The sequence below is a fragment of the Photinus pyralis genome, unplaced genomic scaffold (assembly GCF_008802855.1).
Source record: "Photinus pyralis isolate 1611_PpyrPB1 unplaced genomic scaffold, Ppyr1.3 Ppyr1.4_LG8, whole genome shotgun sequence".
NCBI classification, from domain to species: domain Eukaryota; kingdom Metazoa; phylum Arthropoda; class Insecta; order Coleoptera; family Lampyridae; genus Photinus; species Photinus pyralis.
The window spans coordinates 4,528,316-4,551,018 of record NW_022170819.1 but is presented as its reverse complement, the minus strand read 5'-3'; the positions used below and the strand labels follow the sequence as shown (position 1 = coordinate 4,551,018).

The 22,703-nt window shown below is 36.5% G+C and overlaps 1 protein-coding gene across 1 annotated transcript in view; it reads right to left on the bottom strand.

Moving 5' to 3' along the window:
- Nucleotides 1-1,325: 1,325 nt before the first annotated feature.
- LOC116178320 (nuclear fragile X mental retardation-interacting protein 2-like) overlaps nt 1,326-22,703 on the bottom strand; it is a 57,056-nt gene continuing 35,678 nt past the window's right edge. The window contains exons 2-3 of the mRNA XM_031497784.1: nt 5,674-5,749; nt 1,326-1,512 (exon numbers count right to left, since the gene is read on the bottom strand). Coding sequence (XP_031353644.1) covers nt 1,326-1,512; nt 5,674-5,749 — 263 coding nt within the window. The remainder of the gene's footprint in view (nt 1,513-5,673; nt 5,750-22,703) is intronic.

Here is a 22,703-nt window from a genome sequence, read left to right as displayed (position 1 = left end):
ATTTCGAAAGAAAATTCAAAGGGCTGTAACTTTTTAACTAGTAGCCCAATCTTGGAACTGCTTGAAATTATGGATTCTACAGGCCACATTCTATAAGAAAAATTTTTTCCGGGTCGATCTGTGACAATTTTTTTTCGGGCCTCAAAAAAAGGCAGTGTATAACCTTCCTTTTTTACCAAAAATCGACTGCACCAAAATTTCTCGGGAAAACACTTTTTCTTATTAATTTTGGTGCGTAGAATCCAAAACAATTCGTACTTTTTCGATCAGACTTCTCAATCAAAAGTTATAGACTAGAAACCAATTTCGAAAGAAAATTCAAAGGGCTGTAACTTTTGAACTAGTAGCCCAATCTTGGAACTGTTTGAAATTATGGATTCTACAGGCCACATTCTATAAGAAAATTTTTTTCCGGGTCGATCTGAGACAATTTTTTTTCGGGCTCAAAAAAAGGCAGTGTATAACCTTCCTTTTTTACCAAAAATCGACTGCACCAAAATTTCTCGGGAAAACACTTTCATTTTGTACTGAAGAACTTTTTCACTGTAACGCACCATTTTCTAGTTAAAAGCGAAAAACTGAAAAATGGGTCGTTTAAAGCCCCCTCCTGCCCCTACCGGTACCGGAATTTGAAGGGACTTTATTTTTCTTGTTCAGGGAACCTCTCCCTACACATTTCTGAAAAAATTGGAACTAGTATTTTTAGTTCCTCTGATTTTCCTATTTTGACTGGACTATACCCCTCCAAATGCATGACAGTGACTAGGGTGTATATTAGCATGAGCAGCATTTTTGGACTCCAATTAAAATTGTGTTCTGTGGACCTCTACCTAAGAAATTAGTTGACTGTTTTGGATTCTGAAGGGTTATTATTTATTTATTTTATTTATTATCCCTCTCTTGTTCTGGGCCCTCAACAGACTTGCGCCCAATTACAGAGTGGCCCGCATAATGCTTTTCAGAGGTGCCTCTGCAGAAGGTCTTAAGTTGTTCTATACTACACTCCGGTATTTACCTTACGAATTAGGAAAACTGCAGGAAAACCTAATTTGGAGTAGCCGGCAGAATGCTCGAAACTGGTCTAAGGTAACACCCGACCTCCGGATTTATAGCCTAACGCTCTACCACTGAACCATAAAGCCGGTTTTTTTAACGCAAAGGGGGCACCTCTAAGAAATTGACGACATGCATGTGAAGCTACAGACCGTAATACGTCACAGAGATAGCTAACCGCAAAATGAGGTATCGCAAAAGCATGTATCTTAATGAGAAGCAATCACTACCCTGTGGTCAGGAGAATCAAGCGATTTATCAAAGAGAAACTGCTAAAATAATCCACTTACATGTGGCCTCATCCACACGATCGAGTTAAATGGCGGTTTTTTCTGTTGGTACAGCGAGCGAGGACTGGCGGGGAAATCTGGATCCTCAAACAGAACTCCCCTTTCGCGACAACTCCGCTTGATACCATTGTAACTGATTTGCGACGTTGGCCGCTCCGAGGTGCAGTATCTGAAAATAAAAGAAAATCCATCAGCTTTTGGTCAGGGCATACGAAGAAAGTAAACCTCTAAGAAAAAGAAAGAATAGCTCATGTACGTTTTGTATTTGATAAGAAACAATCAGATTACAAAGAAATAAAAAACACAGTTCCTTCACGCCTTTCCTTCCGAGCACAACGCAGCGGTCCCTCTCAGTCCGCCGATGGTCTTACCAACACTCTCAGTGCAATGCGGCGCGATGTTCTGAATAAGCTGTTGCTGCGACTGCATGTCCATTTTCAAACGTTTCGAAGGGACGCAATTGCGAGCGCACGAAATTGATCCGCAGCAGCACAGGTTGATGGGCCCAGAGAATCGGTCCTTCAGCTGCTTTACCGAGTCGAGCTTCGGCAGAGAGTGAGGGGCGCTTGGTCCTTTATTCGGGGTTTCCTTCTTGTTCGGCCTGGTGTACTGGAACGAGCTTCTACCGCTCAGCATTAGGGATCTCCTCGTTTCGCCGCCGGCAGATTTCGGTACTGCGTCCCCTTCTAGTGATTGATCCGAAAGCGATTTGTCCATTGGAACTGGAACTTTAGGTACGTCGCGCAAAAGAGTGGTGTAGTACTCCTCGCGCTCAAGCTCGACCCTTCGCTTCGTGTACCGTTCAATCTTCGCTTGGATCATCCCGAACTCGTCCTCTGAATTCTTAATCTCCTGCTTTAATTGCGTGTAGTACTTTTGCACTTTCGCCTGAGCGACGGCGAGCATTTCCAAATTTTCGGTGGTTGCGCCCGCCGTTCCGGGCCTCTTCAATTCGGCCGCCTTCTTCAGGAGTCTCCGCTCTAAGCCTTCCAGGTGATTTTCGAGGTCCCTAGTGAAATTCGTCTCGTTTCCATCGGGCGCAATCGGCGACGGCCTCGCGTCGTTTTTCAGTCGATTGAAGGTCCTGGAGGAGAACATCAGGAACGCGGTGATTCCGGTTGCCGTCGTGAAGGCCCACGAGATCACGAACAGGAACATTTCTGTGTACGACAGCGACAAAAAATTTGGTAGGTACGTCGAAAGCATTTTGGTGAAGCTGACAGAAATTTACATTTGACAAATAATTTGAAAACGATACTGGAATTGGGCCTTTGTTTCGTACGCTACGCCTTGATTTTTTCAATGTTTATGGGACATCGTGATTTAAAATACTGTGAAATATAATCAGACCTATTGTATCGCCAGGTAAATTTAGTTACTCCTTGAAAATGAATCTCTAAAGACGGTAACTCACTGGAATAATATACCAATGTTCCTTAGTAGGGAAATGTCCAAATTACCCTTATAACTTAACAGCCAGCAAAAGCGCGAATTAATAGTCTTTAAACTTTTTACCGGTTACCGTTTTATTCAGAATCTTTATCGTAACTGGCCACTACTTATATAGCACAATGAAACGTGCTGTACTCGTTCCCTTTTTCTATAAATACGCAACTTATTATTGGTTTTGTTTCGCTCATAATGACAACTCACAATGAATTTAAAATGCACCCACTACATTAATTTCGCTTAAATGGCGGCACAGTTTTCGTTTGAAATTTGTATGTTAACTTCAACTTTCGCAATAAAATATCACGTACGATTACGCGACTTACAATTCTTCTTCTCAATAGATGTTCCTTTTCCCCTCCCCTCATATTGTATGAGCTAGAGCAATATGTGCTGCATTAAAATTATGCAAAATTGTGATAGATGTATTTTTATGCATGTTTGCGGGGCATATTTTAGTAAAAAATCATTTTTGTACTTAACTATGAATCGTGCGCCCTCTAGCGGCAAACCTAGAAGCTTGAAAATCATTTCCAGCGAATACTCTTGGCGTCTTTTACCTCGTATGCTGAGGGGTATTGCCCCAGACTCGGTGATACATTTTAATTTAAAATTCTAATCCGTGAGGGGGACTTCTTTCCAGAAGGACCATCGGACCCTCTTTTTTAGACGAGTATCCCATGCTCCACAGGATCGTTGTGCCAAGTTTGATAGTCTTTTCTGTAACATTTTTATAGAAGTGCTAACGCTGACAATGTAGTACCGGGGGGTCTGAGGGGTGTGGAACACCCCCAGTAAATGACGGCCCATGTGGCGCAGTTCAGTTAAAGCTGAACTGTGGTGCTAAGGGTCACTGGTTCGAATCCGGGTTCAGGCATAGATATTTTTAAATGTATAGTGGGTTGGGTTGGTAGAGCAGCCTTGGCTGAAACCCCGCTCACTCAAAAATAAATGCAAAATAAAATAAATAAAATTAGTTGTCCATTTTGCTACAATTTGCAGTAACCGGAGGTTTTTGGAAAAGACAGTTATTCTCGTTGGTCGTAGTCGTAGTCGTTTCAAAAAGGTCTTCAAGTTACTTCTGAAGTTTTCTACCACCAAAAAAGGCTACTATTACAACATTAAAGTCAGTGTCGTTTAAATCAAGAAAGAAGTAGGGGTTCAGAAGCAAATTCAATTGGGTTTTGTGTTCTTTTTGGGTCATTTAAAGTGAATTGCAATTGTCCGGATATTAAAGATTATTAACTTTAAGGTAATCAGAATTTTCTTGTTTCAATCGATTTCATGTGCGTGGTCATCTGGCCCTAAGTGCCTTTTTTATTTCGGCTTCAAATAAATTTTCTGTAAATGATGTTTTAATCGAGCTCAAATTACGACCTAGACAAGAGTTCCCATAATAAATTTGCCATTCGTGTCCAGGATTGTGTCAGGTGTTAATTAAAAATTTGTTAAATAATTCTTTGAAGTTTTGGGAGTGATCAAGGGGGTATTTGGGTATTAGAGTAAATTTTCAGTATGGAGCATCATAGATAATTTAGAGGTTCGGACATATTTACCCAGATGGATAGTGGTTTTGGTTAAAATTTTGGAAAGCAATTGCTTAATTGAAGGGCAATATACTTATAAGTCTTTACACGTGTTTTTTTTTGTCGTGGGGGGTTTATTCCTTAAACACTTTAGGAAGGAAATAGTTCCATGGGGCTTCGAAATTGTACCTTTTTGATGAATATTGTTAGGTTACAGTGGTAACTTGGCTTAACGATAAAAATAGGTTAAGAAAACATCAAGGTTGTGTTTTTTTGAAAAGACTGGAGAGGTGATTTACAATCTTAACTTTGAGTTTATTGGTAAGGCGGGTTTGAAACCAGCAAATTTACATTTAAATAAGACCAACCCGTCATCATTGTAGGCATTAAAAATCGCGAAGGTGGGTTTTCCTAAGAGATTTTGAGGGCATTCGCGTGGTAACTACCGAGGCGACCACTAATGTGGTCCATATAACAAAAGTCATCGTGTAAGCATGTCAGGGAAATAAAAGAGGACGTTTTCAGTATGCTCAATATAATTTAGGCGTGAAATTTGACTGCCTTGAATCGTAAGAAGGGATTGAACCTTGTTTTAATCGTAAAAAATCATCTTCATTATCGTATTAGCAATTAAGTTAATCACGAATTGAAATTGTTCCCTAATTCATACTAAGTTAAAGAAATACTTCCCCATGTTGGTCAAACTAATTAACCCCAGACAGTTACAATAGTCAAAATTGTGGTTTGTTTGTAATCTTCAAATGCCAGGATCCACCAGGAGCACAATTGCGTTTTCCAATGTTTGGCACCTGCCGAAATTTTACCGAAGAAAAATTAGCCGTCGGAGGAAAGGTACTTATTTCCATTGTCAATCGGAAGCACGAGGGCCGTAGGTACCATTTTTTTTTGTCGTTTATGTTAACATTAAAGGCCATTCTGAGAATAAGTAGCGAAATCAATCATCAAAATGGCAAAGGGATATTACTACAGAAATTGAGCTAAAATAATTATCTTGAGGGGGTAACGTGTGCACCGGAATTCCGCCAGAATTTTTCTTCGCCGGATGCTCCAGTATTTCTGCCGGTTCGCCAGGGTGCATGGCTAATGAATTAAAACAAGTAACTTTGAGTTATAGCCGTCGGCATCGGGACAAACAAGCAGAAAATGACAAGAGATATAAAGATCCAGCACTTGAACTTCATAGTATGCAATCTCTATAACGCAATTCTCGGTAACATGCAATAAATATTTAATTTAATGAGTCATTCAACTGCGGTTAGCAGTGACTTATATTGGAAGTAAATAGTTGCGTAATGGCCGATATATGTCAATAAAAAAGATGTAAGCGAACTAACCTTGACAGAGTCGAGTGCCTGTCATCTGGTTTATGTGGATGACCATTCATCCATGGTCTACCATTCGCCGCGCCGTCTGCAACAAAGAGAATTCGAGATTAGCAAAAATGATTTCATTTTGTCGACACCTGGTAATAGCTAAAATTGCGATAATGACATGGATAGTTAACGAGCTGTAAATCGCCGGAGTCAAAGGTTCCCTTCGAGGAACGGCAGCTTTTCTCGACAAACTGCTATAATGAAGAGTATGCAATCACGCAAATTACTATTTCTAATTTAAATATAATACCACATTGCGATACGAGGTACTGTTAAGTGTGCTAGCTTTATTTAAATCTTCTTTTCAATACTTTTTACGTGTTAACACCGGTTACAGTTAGCGCTTAATTTATGGAATATCTTGTTCTTGGGATACTAATTGCCAAGTTAAACAACGGTAATCACTTTGCACCGTAATTACTAATTAGCAGGTATATCTAAACAAGGGATACCATATGATCGATGTAAACAGTGCGAAATGAAGCTGACCTGTAATTAGGTCAGTAACGTTCCAACAAAAATGATTTTCCTGCATATTGTCGAAATTACCTGGGTAAATACGAAAAAGTGTTAGTGTCTTTGAAGGGCCATCTAGTCTTTACACGAAACTGCAGAAAATACCTTTCCAGCGACAAAGATCAAAAGTCCTTTATAGGCAGTCTCCTCCAAAATTCCACATTAGACGTTTTTTAATGTGCCCCTTACGACAATGGGGGTTTACAGTATATAGTTGAATTCCGCAGTTCTAATTTAATAAGCGTGTACCTGAAACCATAAAACATTTTTTTGGACAGTAAAATTTATTTAAAAATAGAGGTTGATTAGCAAAAAAATAATGAACATGTGCGGTTTTAAAGGTTTATTCAAAACGATATGATTGTGGCGGGCTCTGTGACGTAATAAGCCCGACCAATCAGCTCCTAGAACCATTCAGATGACACAACGACTTGGCAATATTGCAGGAGAATGGCATTTATAACTTGCGTCATCTGTCACAGGCACTTGTCACTTTCGTGCTAGATTCAGTTAAACCACAACCGTCTATAATTACAAGCCGTGCTGAGAATTATGGCAACACTGCATGGTAGGCCGATTTTCTAATTCAACTTGGCAGATTTCAGGTGTATTTTATATGTGTTTTGGATGTAATATTCCTATTTACCTGTTTTAACAGGGTGAGATTGCCACAATTTGTGTTACTCCATACAGAATGAACAGAAATTATTATTCAGGTAAGTTGCTAAACGAAATATATCGATTTGTTGTCATAACCTCTAAAGCAGGCTACTCCTAACTGGACCCTTTACAAGCACTTGTATTTGTCCAAAGTACCTGTAACAAGCTCAAATATGACCTACACACTACGTGGTACGTAAGTACGGTAAGTGTTTATCGTGAAAAAATACAATTATTATTTTATTAGTTTGTATTTCAGATATTCTAGCACGGACATGTCAAGTCGATTTTCTGAAGGAACCTTCCGACATTCCCAGGAGTCCAAGGTATGGGAATTTGAAGTCTACGGGGCTCCCTTCTTTAATATCTTGATACCTAGACCCACTGGAGTAGCGACTGGCTTAAAATCTGCCATTCCGAATCTCGCCTGGTCGTTGATAAAACCTCGCTTATGCAGAGCGATTTACTGTCCTTTTGCCGAAATTAAGTGCTCAAGCGTGTGCTTCACCTCGACCTCCTTCGACAGAAGTTCACCAATTTCGGAGATCTCGATGGAAAATACATTATGATGCAGTTACCAATTTACAGCGTTCCAAATTTTAAAGTCAAATAAAAATGTTATTATCCATGTTTGTAAATAAATAAAATATATGTACAATTGTAAGCTGCCTAAGTATCTTTCTTCTGTATTAAAACCACCAAGGTGAAACACAGGAAAGAGGAAAAATTGCATTTTTCAAGAGCAACAAGACTCCATTAAAACTTCAATCCACCTTCAATCGGCCCACCGATTGACTTTCGGACAACGTTGCCAAACTTCTCAGCATGGCTTGTAATTATAGACGGCTGTGGTTAAACATCCCTCTCAAAACGTCAAATGTGACAAACGTCAGACCCTCGCGTAAGGTTGCCAGCTCACTTCTACGTGATTGGTTGTAGGTTTGTGACGTATTTAGTCTAAAGCGTTTCAAATTCGGACTAAAAACACAGCTTTTCAATAATTTATTTTGGGTTTATTTTACTCGCAAATAAAAATTGAGGACACACGGGTCTTTTTATTTTTAATGTACTTTGTGGATCAGAAATAAAAAATGAAGGTTAAAAAAACGCATCACGTTTTCCATTTTAAGATTAGTGCAAAATTTTCATTCATTAGGTATAATATCAGTGCCTTTGATGGGACATCAGACACTTTATACCAAGGGGGAAATCTCAGATAGAATTTCGTACACCATCATCCATTTAGTAGAAGTATATCCGTGGATATCCTATGAAATTCATGGGGTAGGCTTGTTCATTCTCAGATTTTAATGGATATTCTTGGATTTCCATGGATATTCCTTGGACATATAGGTACGGATATCGTCGAATCTTCCTGAAGATAATGGCACATCTTCGAATTTCATCTGAGGACCCCATGGAAGACTGGAAATATCGATCGGTGATATGAACTGGCTCACAAATATTCATTGACAATTTTTGGTTGATTCATACTAAAATAGACCGGAGATCGAGTTGCAGGTTCTCCGTATTCGTCGACGTCCCCATAACGTCTTCCCCCAGAATATCAAACCAATAATTCAAATCTTGTGTGGTGCGCAAAGAAACCAATGTATCTTAACGGAAGAACAATCTCTTTCAGGTTACGCTGGCAGTGTAAAAACTCTGTCATCAAATTCGTTTCGAAAACGGGAAACCATATTGTCTCGTGGGCAGGAGGGAGATCCTAAACCCTTTCCATCATTCTCATGACTGCAAACAAGATATACAGGGTGTTCTAATTACGAAATTCCGATACTGATATTGGAAACTTCGCTTTGCCATTTTGACCTATCTGAAATAGCAATCTGACAACCACGTGATTTCAAAAAAATTTCGTTGTTGCAAAAGATATTTAATTTATTTTTGAAAATATCACATGAAGTTGTTTAAGTACTTAGATACTCAAATTTAGCATTAAATTCAGTTTTTTTAAAACTTTTTTGCCCACAGGGTTTTTGAGTTATAGCGTTGAATAACGAAATCAGATTTCACTCTACGGTTATATATCCTCAAAGGGGATAAGTATTATTTTAATGTCAGTGAGCTCAGGGTTTTTGGAAAAACGACGGTGCAAAAATAGTTATATGTTTAAATTGGACAAGTACAACTTCGTGCTAGAACTCGAAAACCGTTTCGTATGAGAAAAGGATAAAATTCGATTATAATTTTGATTCTATGTTTTTCCTATATTTTTTATTATAAAACCAAGTGTCAAATTCTTGACAGAATAGCTTCCTAGCTGAAAGCGCATGCGCAACACGATTTTTGCGCATGCATTTTGTTTGCTTTTATTAGAAGGATCTACCATCCAATTTTCGTTAAAATTGCTCCATAAATAAGAAAGTTGGATGTTGCACATGCGCAACTCGATTTTTTGCGCATGCATTTTGTTTTCTTTTATTAGGACGACCTACCATCCAAATTTCGTTTTAATTGTCCATAAATAAGAAAATTGCATTTCTGCGCATGCGCAACACGATTTTTGCGCATGAATTTTGTTTGCTTTTATTAAAGGGACTTACCATAGAAATTTCGTTTAAATTGCTTCAAAACAAGATCGTTGCGTTTTGCACATATGCAACACAATTTTTTGACTTTGACAATTTTTTTCTCCGTTTTTTGATAATATAACCCGGCCCAATTTTTGGTAGGTTGTACACAGGAAAATAAGGTCTTCCAAATAATAGAATAAAAATTTTAGGTTGCTATTTGAAAAAAAAAGTTCGATGCCGTTACGGCGCTCCAACATTTTTTTTCAAAAAATCCGGCCCGTTATTTTTCTGTTCGGTATGCCTAAAACATATATACAAAATTTCAACAAAATCCGTCGAGCCGTTTTCTCAGAAAATTGCCAACAAACGTACGTACGTACGTACGTACGTACGTACGTACATACAGACGGAAAAAAATTTTATTCTTTAAAAGTTGCTTAAAATGGTCTAAAACGTCGACATTTGATGAAATTTAGAAATGTTCAAAAAACGGCTATCGCAATAGCTACCTAGCACAAGCTAGGAAGCTAAAAATCAATTTCAGATGTGTTTTTTTCAAATTGTACACAATAAAGTAAAAACACTAATGTAATGTAGAACTTGGGGTGAAAATACCCTCTATTTCATGCGTTTTTTCAATGCGACCCTAATTGGGGCATTTCTTTTAGCTTCCTAGCATGTGCTAGGTAGCTATTGCGATAGCCGTTTTTTGAACAATTCAAAATTTCATCAAATGTCGACGTTTTAGACCATTTTAAGCAACTTTTAAAGAATAAAATTTTTTTCCGTCTGTATGTACGTACGTACGTACGTACGTACGTACGTACGTTTGTTGGCAATTTTCTGAGAAAACGGCTCGACGGATTTTGTTGAAATTTTGTATATATGTTTTAGGCATACCGAACAGAAAAATAACGGGCCGGATTTTTGAAAAAAATTTTGGAGCGCCGTAACGGCATCGAACTTTTTTTTTCAAATAGCAACCTAAAATTTTTATTCTATTATTTGGAAGACCTTATTTTCCTGTGTACAACCTACAAAAAATTGGGCCGGGTTATATTATCAAAAAACGGAGAAAAAAATTGTCAAAGTCAAAAAATTGTGTTGCATATGTGCAAAACGCAACGATCTTGTTTCTGAAGCAATTTAAACGAAATTTCTATGGTAAGTCCCTTTAATAAAAGCAAACAAAATTCATGCGCAAAAATCGTGTTGCGCATGCGCAGAAATGCAATTTTCTTATTTATGGAACAATTTTAACGAAATTTAGATGGTAGGTCCTTTTAATAAAAGCTAACAAAATGCATGCGCAAAAAATAGTGTTGCGCATGTGCAACATCCAACTTTCTTATTTATGGAGCAATTTTAACGAAATTTGGATGGTAGGTCCCTCTAATAAAAGCAAACAAAATGCATGCGTAAAAAACATATGTTTGCAATTTTTGGTTTCAGCTAGGAAGCTATTCTGTCAAGAATTTGACACCTGGTTGTAAAATGACACGTTACTATGCAGATTTATTAAAATGGCCAACATTTCTTGGAAAAGCAGATGAAGAACCGAAAAATCAGTTCCAAATATCCCTATGGATAAAAAAGTTCAGAAATTGTTCAAGAAATGTGCAAAATGTGCTTATAGCATTCGCGCATGTAAATAGACTTTTTTGTTTAATTTTTAAAATATGAGAATACATTTGTTTTTTATATACATATACTCTATCGTCCGATATGCTAACTATATAAGGTGTAACAAGTATATACGGGGTGTCAACTTAAAACTTTCAAACTGAAGAAGATATTGAAAATCGCGCAAAACCGTTTCGGGGTTATTGCGGGGGAACCAGAATGACGTTATGAGTGACAACCCCCCACTTCCCTTAACCCCCCAGGCCCCCCTCTTCAAAAATCCTAAATGGCAATCCCATACTTGTGACACATCATTCGAAAGCTACTGAAAAATGCTTTCCAGTGGTACCAATAAAGTCAATATTCATTAAGACAATTTAACAAAAATTTAATAATTAACAAAAAAAATAAAAATTAAGCCATGCCTATGTTCAAGACTTGGTCGATAAATTCGAAGAAACGGGATCTGCTATCAATAAAAAAAGAAAGCAACCAAGATTGCTTAATGAAGCAGCTCAGGTTGAAGTTCTTGTCCAATTTGCCATAAATCCCTCAATGTCAACATTAAATTTTTTTTGTTAATTATTAAATGTTTGTAAAATTGTCTTAATGAATATTGACTTTATTAGTATCATTGGAAAGCATTTTTCAGTAGCTTTTTAACGATGTGTCACAAGTATGGAGTTGCCATTTAGGATTTTTGAAGAGTGGGGCTGGGGGTTACGGGGGTGGAGGGTTGTCACTCATAACGCCATTCTGGTTCCCCCTCGATACCCCCGAAACGGTTTTGACTGATTTTCAATATCTTCTTAAGTTTGGATAATATGGCCGACTGCAGGTTTTAAAATTGACACCCCGTATGTAAAAAAATCGCCGCTTGTGAGCAAGAGGCGAAGAGTGCACTTTCAAATGTGTTTTTTCAATTTTAATAGCCCTTATGGACATTTCATACGAGAATACAAACATGAAATCATTTTTAATTTCTGATCGAAAGACTCCAATACCAAAATACTGTAAATAGTGTAGTTCCGGGGCCCTTGTGACTTAGACAGACAGACAGATATAAGGAGCGCAAAAGTGCAGTATCTTTTGAAAGTGAAAGTGCACTAAAAATTGGGTGGAGGAGGGGACTAAAACAAGCATTTTTCTTTGTCCCAAAATCTCCCAAAATTTGCGTTTTTTCATTAATTTTTTTCTCAAAACCCTGAAACTTGGGGATTTACCCGAGGGGTTGATCGTAAGGGAAATTATTGTCCCTCATATAGGACATTTCGAGGAAATAGTGGGAATGTGTAGGAAATGGACGAAATTAGAATATTAGAAAATTTTGGGAAAATAAGAGGATACTCTGACGAATTGTGAGGAAATTTTGAAGAAATTTAGAGGAAATTTTATGAGAATAAAAGGTTTCTATTGAGAAGGTAACGTTACTTATTTCACGTTAATTTGGAGAAATTTTGTATAAATTTGGGGAGATTAGAAATGTTGTAGAAATTAAAGGAAATGGTAGTAATTTTTAGGCAATTTTATTCGAGTCCGGAATTTCTTCTCGCCCTCATAGATCCGACAACTGAGGGTAAGAATTTTCTCAAAATCAGAAAGAGCGTATCCTCATAAATATGTGTTAAGAAAGGATTGATCAAGAAACGCAAATTTTGGTGCTTTTAGAGGCACTTTGGGCCTTCCGCTTATTTGAAAAAAATGTTTGTTTTAGTACCCTCCACCATACTTCTTTTGCATACTTAATTTTTACATCCTGTATATCAACCTACATTTACGTAGCGACCCAGTAAAACCAACAAGTAACAATACCATACAGGAGATGTTAGCTGTACTTAAATATTGACGAGGATATCCTTCGAAGACTGGATATCCTCGAACATCTTTGAATATCTATGTACATCTATCTGATTTCTTCTGATATCCGCGAAGATCCACTGATATCTGCGGAAATCTTCGGATATCTCGCGAATTACTAGTACTGCGTCCACAGGATATCTCGATCTCGATTTCCTCCTCGCTTTATACAGAACTGTTTGAAGAATATTCTAAGTTGTTTCAACTTTGGAAAGAGGAAGACTCGAAGAAATCAGCCCTATTGTGAGTGACAAGAAATAAATAACATAGTGTTCCCCATCTAGCAGTGATCAAAATGAGCAGCTCTACTACCCCCGTCAGCCCTGTTTTTGATGTCTCATGTAAAGAACGTTGGTTTTCCAAATAAATCGTATACCTGGTGGAAATTCAAAGAATAAATTTGTCAACCGCGGTGGAAATGTGATACTTTTTTTTGCGCCGTGTCATTTATGTAAAATTAAACGTTTGAATCGAGAGAAATCGTCATAATTTTAACTTGATTGATGTTTAAAAGTTGTGGTTTGAAAATTCTTAAAGAGAGCAACCTATATGCAGTTCGAGCCCTTTTGTCTTGCATGTATTTTTTATGGTGATTTATGAACTCACAAAGAAATTAGATTTCTTTAAAAAGAATTAAGTTTTATCTAAAAAGTTATTTCCGCTCAGAAGAGTAATCGTGATAATTTTGTGTTTTAATTTGCGAATAAACCCGTAGAAGAATGAAGCACCTATTGAATATTGAAGCAAACGGAATGTAAAATTTTGATTTCGAAAAGGGTTAAATCCCTTTTATTGCAAAAGCCTGTTGCAATGACTCGTCTTAACTGGAGTGGACAGTATGCAACTCTAATTCCTCTAGAAAAAAAGCTTTGCGGTGGTATTTACAACTACAAAGCAACAGTAGCCACAAACTCCTGGCTACCGTATCTCTCCTTAAAAAGCCAGAAAGAGAATTAATTCTGTCCACCATTTTACACAATTCCACTTACGAAGGGAGCTGCAAACATGCTTTTGTTTAATATTATTATTGCCGAAAGTATTACATGAAAAAATCCGAATTGGTATTTTACGCCGCTCTCGCCATAGGGAGCAAGTAGATGTTTTGTATTTGAAATTGGAATGAACAAAGTATTGTGCAAAGTGTTCGTTCATAAATGGCATACTTTCACTACCTTACGTTGTAGTAACCTCGCGCAACACATAATAAAAATCACCAAACACTAAAACGCCGGTTGCACCGGCTTCAATGTGTCACGTTCGGGCAGTTAATTTGCAAGCAATTGTCGTTATTCAAGGCGGTATTCTGAAATCATTTCAGTTTGGGTATCTAGAGGTGTTGTACCTGTCGAAGGATAATGTCTTCCGTATTGTTCGTTGTGTTTATGAATTTTTAAGGCAAAGAGATTTTTGATACACGTTAACTATTACAGTTTTTAAAATATTTATCTTGTTTACATATACGCTTTAGGACCTAAGCTAAGCAAATCTTAATTTTAAGATTGCTAGAGGTTGAATTTTTATGCTCACGTTGACAGGGTTGCCAGTCATCCGTTTAAGCATAAATTAATCATAGAAATACAAATTTTTATGCCCTGCAAAAGAGACACCCACTTCACTGGGGCAGTGTCAACTAAGAGAGAATTTTTATTAAACTACACTCAATTTTAAAAACGGACGGGGGTTGACTTTTATGTTATGTGCACAGAGGTGCAAGTGATCTTTTTGCATATAAGAAAAACAAATTTCGATACGCTCCCGAAGAAAAATTGGTAACGTAACGTTATTTGTAACCAACCTATAATATGTGTTGTAAAATTCCTCCGTTAGCTGTCGCCTGCTGTCATCATCCTTTTCAATTAAATCCCTTCCTCACTTGTTTGTGCTTCTCCTTGCCCTTAAAAAGATGATCATCAGGAACTCACCAGATCTCACTAACCGACCAGAACTCATCAGATCCAGAACCGTATTCCAGACCTGTTCATTAGTTCCGTAGATTCTAGACGAGAAACCGGAATTACTCTCTTTTCCCGTTTATTTCCCATTCACCAGATAGGCTCCCCATCAGATGAAACGACAGCATTTTTTGGCGTTACTTTTTTTCGATTTTCCTTTTGAATTATGCGCAAATAAAAAAAAAGAGTGAAGGTATCAGGAACATTCCACAATTACTCGTCAATTAATTATTTATTCTAGTGTGTCTGTCGCTTCATTTTCTGGCTTTGGTGTTGAAGTACACGCTGCAAATAGGTCGTATTAGGTCCTTCGCACTCGTACGCAATAAACAATCAAGGAAAACCTTAAATAAAGAAGAGCACAAACCCGTTACACCTCAGACACAAATCAGCACAAAACTATGGTATTAGTGTCATGTGGATACGAGAATGATAGTGTTCCAGCATTAAAAGTTGGGCCCCGAATAGAAAATTTTGATTTTATCGTAAACGAGAGACGCTCAAAATTTTAGCGATGTAAAAAATTGGGATACCGATTTAGGGGTGCTAACTTAACCCAGCCATGTTACAGACTTCATTGCAATAATAACCAGAAACGTTTAGATTTATGCGGTATTTTAAAACATATTTTGGAAAATGTGGCATTAATTTCGCACTTCTGAAATGATCCCAATTTTAAAACTGAGAGGGGTTCCCATGGGAAAATTGCTTAAGCTTAAGTACTCTTCACGCATGCCAAATATCACCTAAAATGCACATTTTGCACGAACTATAAGTGTTGTAATAAAAAAACGTCAGTCAGAATTATTTACTTTGCAACTAACGCACCGAAAGACAAAGATTGGCGAAATCATCTAAAAACCAAACATTATTAAGTAACGAAATGGGACTGTTAATTGATTTTTGATGTTAGCGTATTGAACAAGTACGCTCATAGTCATAACAGTAAAACGCTGTTAATTTACCATTCCCTCTACAACCTTTTCGCCACGTTTCAGATATTATAAAATGCTTTTAAACCATTACTTTGTTCGCGGCTGATAAACAAGCCGGCTTAATGGGCGTCGAAGAAGTCTTAATTTTTCCGAAAAGGTTAAGTGTAGACGAACTTTTGCATTCTCATCGTGTCGCTCCAGTTGCTTTTCGGGTCATGTGCAGTAAAATGCAAATTTCGACATTAACAATTTACAAGTGCATCCTTTTTCGTGTAGCCGAGGATTATTAATTAGTCCGTTTCCCTTTTGCACATCCTGATTGGGAGACGTTCACTTTAGACTGTTTTTATGATGAGGACGGGCAGTGGTGCAACTGGTGCAATAATTCTAATCAACGGCGTTATGTGCTTGTGACGCAATTAACGATAATTACATGCTTCTAACAATAACTCGTTAAAAATGAAGTTCATCTCTTGGCGGTGAGAAAGTAAAAGTTACATTAAGGAGAAGCGAAGAAGTGCAATGTTAATCAAAATCAAAACGCCCGTTGTAGGGGTAGTATCCCTGAAACACTGAAACAAGGCACTAAGCAGTAGAGGATAATCGATTTTCCATTTTTGAAAATATTTCAAATTTAAACCTCACTGGGCAATTCCCCGTCAAATATCATTAGGGAACCAATAATCTTGAAGGAATGTTGAGAAAATCTTTCGAAAATTCATAAGTTTAAGGCCATCTTAAGAGAATCATTAAAGAAACAGTTACAGTTCACTTAGAAAATCTAGCATCTTGATAAGATTTCGTTACCATGTAAGGAGAGAGTCATTACGAGAAAATGTTAAAAGTATCGATTTAAAGGAAATCTTGAGAGAACCAATGGGAAATTTGAAATCTTCATGAGAGAATCTGTTGTGGATTTAATAGAGTGACGAAGGAATTCTTTAGGCAGTCTTCTTAAAGTATCTTTATAGAGGATTTTAAGTTGCTTTCTTTAGTGATCTTTGAAATCATAAAAATTTACTATCGAGTTTAAATGTTTTCGCAGAACCATTTTGAGATATTAGAAATTGTCATAGACATCCTTTCAACAGTCATTTACTAAAAGCGTCTCTAAAAACTTCAGTTAACTTTCTTCTGTACAGAAATATTGTGAAAATCTTCAATTAATCAAATAGGGCGGAACACCCAAATAAAAATAGCATAAAGAAACGTACGCTCTCCAACCGTCGCGAACCAGCCAGTATTCAGCCTCCGGCTTGCAGCATTTAATGAAACACCACTTTCATAATAAAATAAATCTCTTCCTTCCGGGTTTCACAGATAAAAAACAAATCATAATTAGCCTGGATAACACCGGCTTCGACAGAACGCGTCCCCACTTCCACCGAACTAGAGCGCACATCGTTGAACACCTGTATTTCCCGATATCTCTTCTAACAGCGGTAAAAAAACACGTGCGTTAGTTAAATCTCGTCCGATAATAAAAACTATTATAGCAAACGACCAGATGTGCCTACATTTAAACACACAATTTCACGTTTTACAATTAAGTAAACAATACGCAATTACAAACAATTCTTAAAGGAAAAATAACACTACAACAATACAATTCAACTGAAGTAAACCAATTGTGTGTTCATTCGTAGATACCCCCTTCCGATTTACTATACTAAACTTCCAATATACAGGATGTCCCGACAATATTTTAGGTGTTTAAACGTCTACAAACAGTATGTTTGAACATCAGATGTATCAAATCATGCGAGTGATAATAAATCTACATGTCATCCTAATCCTAATACGAAAATGATGGATTTAGTTTTAGACGGATTACTTTTAATTTGTATTTTAGAATGTTATTTAAAGTAGTTTTCCCCTTATCAAAATCAAAATATTATTATATGAAGATATAGTCCATCTGCTACTAAATCAATATCATAGTGCTTGTGTTTTCCCTCGTGTATCCAAAATCGAAAACTTTCTCAATAATAAACCAACGATCTGGAGTTGAATGCATGAGAATGTAATTAAAGTAATTAAGTGGCAATTCAATGTTATACTGGGATGTGGAACCATGAACCACAATATTCGTTTAATCGCCCTCTAATTATCACCAGCTATAGGTACATGGAGGTCTGAAGCAAAAAAAAAAATCATTGGAACGAAAATGTCTCGCCAATAAAGAACAATTTCGCACATCCTTCGACTTCATAAATAATTTGCAAGTAAGCAAAGTACCGAAAGGGTGCTTAAACTCAAAGCGACCCCCGCAAAGTACACGACGTTCTTCAGAAATATTCTCATTTACACGAGGGTCCTCGAAATTTATCAAAATATCACGTCGACATTGTGCAAGGCGAGCAGTTCTCTTTTTTTTAGCAATTATGGGGGTTGAGGGCCAAAATATATGAAACGACGTTACGAAACTTACACTTTTAACGAGAGAATGAAATCGACGCGTGACGAAGATTTGAAATTTATTGCTACGCCATTACGTGACTCAACTGCATATTAACGCCATTCGAAAAATGTCGAAATCGATCGTGTCTAATCCGTTTTGCGAAATCGTAACGGATTGATTGTAAATTTAAAATATAAATTGCGAATTTCGGAAGTCGACGGCGTGTCGTCGCGGCGCGGGAGATCGAATTATTCGAGTTTGAGAAGTTATACACCGTCGGAATTTTCACTTTCATGCACCGAAGAATTTAAAAAAATATATTTGTCGCATATTTCTACTTTAAAACAGAATTTTTACAGTACAAAACTCCTATTTGGCGATGGAATATAAAATAGTACTAAAACTATCCTTCTTTCTGACTAAAACATTGAGCTTTCTAATTCTATACGTTTTGACGAAGTTCAAACTTCTTTTACCCAATTATTAATTGTAAAACCAATGCAACTAATTAAAATAGTTTTCAAAGTGGGGTGCTCTTGCACTGGGAGTTGACCTCTGGGGACCAACCACATTTGGGATTAGTTTCCACTATTATTACTAAATGCATTTATGCCGTATACCAAGTGAGTGAATTTGTCTTTCCGAGCTTTCGGCCTCAGATTTACAGAAGAACGCCAATTGTGGTAAATTAGTGTCGCTACAGAAATTCTTATAAAATTTCTCTTCAAATTTCAATGATCGTTAAAGAGGTTTTTAAGACGACACCTGAAAATAGGTACAGGGTGCCGCAGGCAGGACGCAGATCGAGATTGTATCAATTGTATGGGAAATGTATTGCAGTTTTACTTTTGAAATTCGGACCGGTCCCATTTCGAAAAAAAAAACTAAACAATTTTGAATAAGACTCATTTCCACTGCCGTAACCGTGCTCAAATGTTCTTGAAGAAACGTTCTGTTCCACTTTTTTCCTCAAGTTCCTCTCAAATCCTTCTAAAATTCTTTTTTGGTCCCCCTTAAGCTCTCGGAATTTCATTTTGAGTATATCTGAAGTTCCTCCCTAAACCTTCCCAGTAAATACTTTTCAAGTTCATCTAAAACACCTCAAATTTTGCCTAAAAATCTCAAGCTCGTTAAGTGTTCCTAAAGCGTGTCCCAAGTGCTCTTCAAATTTTTTTCACGTACCCTTCAAAAAACTAAACTTCTTCTTTAAGGACTCAAGTGCTTCTCAACTGCCTTCTGTAAAATTTTGAAATGTTAAACTAACTAAAACATTGAGCTTGACTTTTGAAATAACAACCGTAAATAGGGATGATAAAAAAGTCATGCCAAAGGTAACAATAAAATTGATTGAAATTAGAACTTGTCTGACTATCAATTTTTTGTACACGCTATTTTACAGTATAAAATATCACAGATTTGAATTTTAAAGAATTTGAAATATCTCGAAACTTGAAAAAATTCTTTTCAAAATCCACAAAAACTTCTATGTTTCTTTCTTGTAAATTTCTTATCTATAAAAGCGCAATCGCAGCGTACGAGAGCAGAAATGAGATATTTTCGTTTCAGAACGTTTCAAAACTTTTTTTTAAGTTTAAACTACCACATTTCCAACGTAAAAGTTTAATGTTTAAGAATTTGAAGGGTTAATTGTGCAAGTCGCGATTTAACACAAAATCAAAACGAAGTTATGAAGACCTTGGTAGCTTTAAATTTTAACTCGAAAACATGAATTGGAGCATGAAGACTGTAGTAAAGCAGAGACCATGCAAAGAAATAAAAAAATGGAAACTTGAAAACCACTCACAGTTTAATTTTCGATTGGAATAACACTAAGATTAAAGTAAAATCTTGAAAGCAAAATATCGAAATTTCATGGTTCAAAGTTTAAAGGAAATATACCTTGGTAGCTTAAAATGTCAACTGGAAATCATTAATTTTGTAATTAATATTTGAATTTAAAATGTCTTCAAGTTGAAATTTTAAGCTACCAAGATCTCCTCAACTTCGCTTTACATTTCTTGGAGGATGAAGACTGTAGAAAAGTGGAGATCGCGCAAGGAACATTTAAAACTTGAAAACCACTCACAGTTTTAGCTTTCAATTCAATTCCAAAATTTTAAAAGAATAGAATGAATACTGAATTTGAGCATTTGATTCAAAGCAAAGCAAAGCCGGGACTGAGGTACTAAGGGTCCCTGGTTCGAATCCGGGTTCGGGCATGGATATTTGTAAATGTATAGCTATAGTGAATTAGTAGAGTAGCTTTAGCTGAACCCCGCCCACTCAAAAATGAAAAGCAAAAAAATGTCAAAATTTGACGGATGAGCTGTGTATAAATATTTCATGTGGCGATTCTGAAACAGAATTTTTAATAAAGTTTTAAGCGGCCCGTTCACTATACTGTATGGATTTTATTCAAAACATGTCAAATCGTTATTTATGCACCAAGATCATTGGGAACACGATTATTTTGGTTATTTTCGGTAATTTTCTGGTACTTTTAGTAATTTTTTGGTAATTTCAGTAATTTTTTGGTAATTTCAGTAATTCTTTGTTAATTTTGGTAATTTTTTTCTATTTCCGATTAATATCTTTGTATTTTTGAGAGGTAACTTTCTTAAATTATTTTGTTGTTTTGTTTAGTTTCAAAATTTCAAATCCATATATACCTCTATTACATTAGTGAATTGCAATTTTCAATAAACATTAACTGAGATATTAACTTACACCGTGAATCAAAAAGTTATAGTATAATGCTCTATTTTATATACCTATAATGTAGGTACATAATGTTTTGCAGAGCAGGCATGTGAAACACGCGGCCCGTGGGCTGCATGCAACCCGCCGTTCTAAAACTTGCACAATGTTTGCACACTATAAAATTTAATTGTACCATTGAGTAATCACTTTTCGTAGAATCCAGTGGCATAGTAAAAAATATTCTACCACCTATTCTAAGATTTGACCTAAAATTGGTATTTTTTAAATGCCTTGACTATTACATAAAAAAAATTATGAAAGAACTCTCAGAAACCGTTGTCCAAAATTTTTTCGGCAACGCTACTGGATTCTACGTATCTTCTATGGTTTCGGGGATCCCCATGATAAACACCCTTATCTTGGACACATTGTATAGTACCTACATTGGTTGTAGTTGGAAATCGCAAACACACAAATGTGCCTCTCCTCCACTCCTAATCCTCAGAATAGAGTATCTAAGGAAGACAACCATTTCCTTGTGATGAGTAGAGCAAGTGTTAAAGAGTGTAAAAATCCCAAAAATTTGGATTGAAGTGGCTACAAGCATTCCGCGCCCCACTACCACAATGACAAAATGACCAGCTAATCAAAACGGAAACGAAACATCGAAAATTAAAAAAAAACTGCTTGTCAGGTAAACTCCTGATTTGACTTTTCGACTACTATTAATAGTAATTGCAATTATTTTATTGGTGTTAGTTATAACACTTAAAGAATGCCTTCTAGCGCCTTTATTTTGAACCCGACGCAAAAAGTGTAGAAGCATTTTTTGTAGACACATATTTTTTGTGATTAATATTTTTCAGTATGATGCTTCCTTTTAGAGAACAATGCAAATTTAGAAAAATAAAATAAATAGTTTTCAATTTAAAACTTCTCAAAAACAAAGAAACTCACAAAAACTTTTGGAGTTTTTTAAGCCATTTTGGCCAGTGCATGCGAAAAAAAATTTAAAAAAACCCACACCCACACACAGACGTCAAGCTAAAAATCACTTTTTTGGGGCCTGTGTGGTTCAAAACGTCCAGAAAACGCAATATTGGCATATAAAAAATTTATCACGATTACAATACTTTCTGTCAGAAAATTTGAGTTTCCATGAGAGCCAGAGCAGACTACGTTTCCTGCCGCTTGTCACTTTACTGGCCACACCGTCACTTTAGCGGCCGCAATGTCTATAATGGTTCCTGTCATCACTGACAGATTGACATTAATCAAGAGTTTTATATACAAATTGAAATGTTATATTAAAATACGATTTCGAGTAAAATTTAATACAAAACTCGTCAGTAAAATGACATTACTTGACTCGGGAATTAAAGTACTCGGCCCCAAAGGGCCTCGCACTTCAATATTTTCTCGCTTGTAATGTGTCATTTTCCTGACTTTTATATTCTATTCCTTTATACATACTTTGTATGTAGTCGGTAAGTGAAAAAGGAGCACTACTGCCAATGAGTAAGGAGCATAAAAAATAAGCGGGAAAAGAAGAATAGAATTTCGAAAAGGGCGGGAAAGAATAGAGGAATTTAGTAGAAACGACAAAATAAGGCTCCGAAGTAGGAACACGACCGTCTCTTTAAATGAATGCTTTACACTAAAACTTAGAAAGTGAGAAGAGCAAAATCAGTAAGGGAAAAAGAAGCATTTAGATTACGAAAAGGAAGATAAAATTGTAATAACATTGCAAGAATAGAAGGAAGCGAAGAAATCAAAAGAGCAGATTTAATGGAATTGAGTGTATCAAACCAAA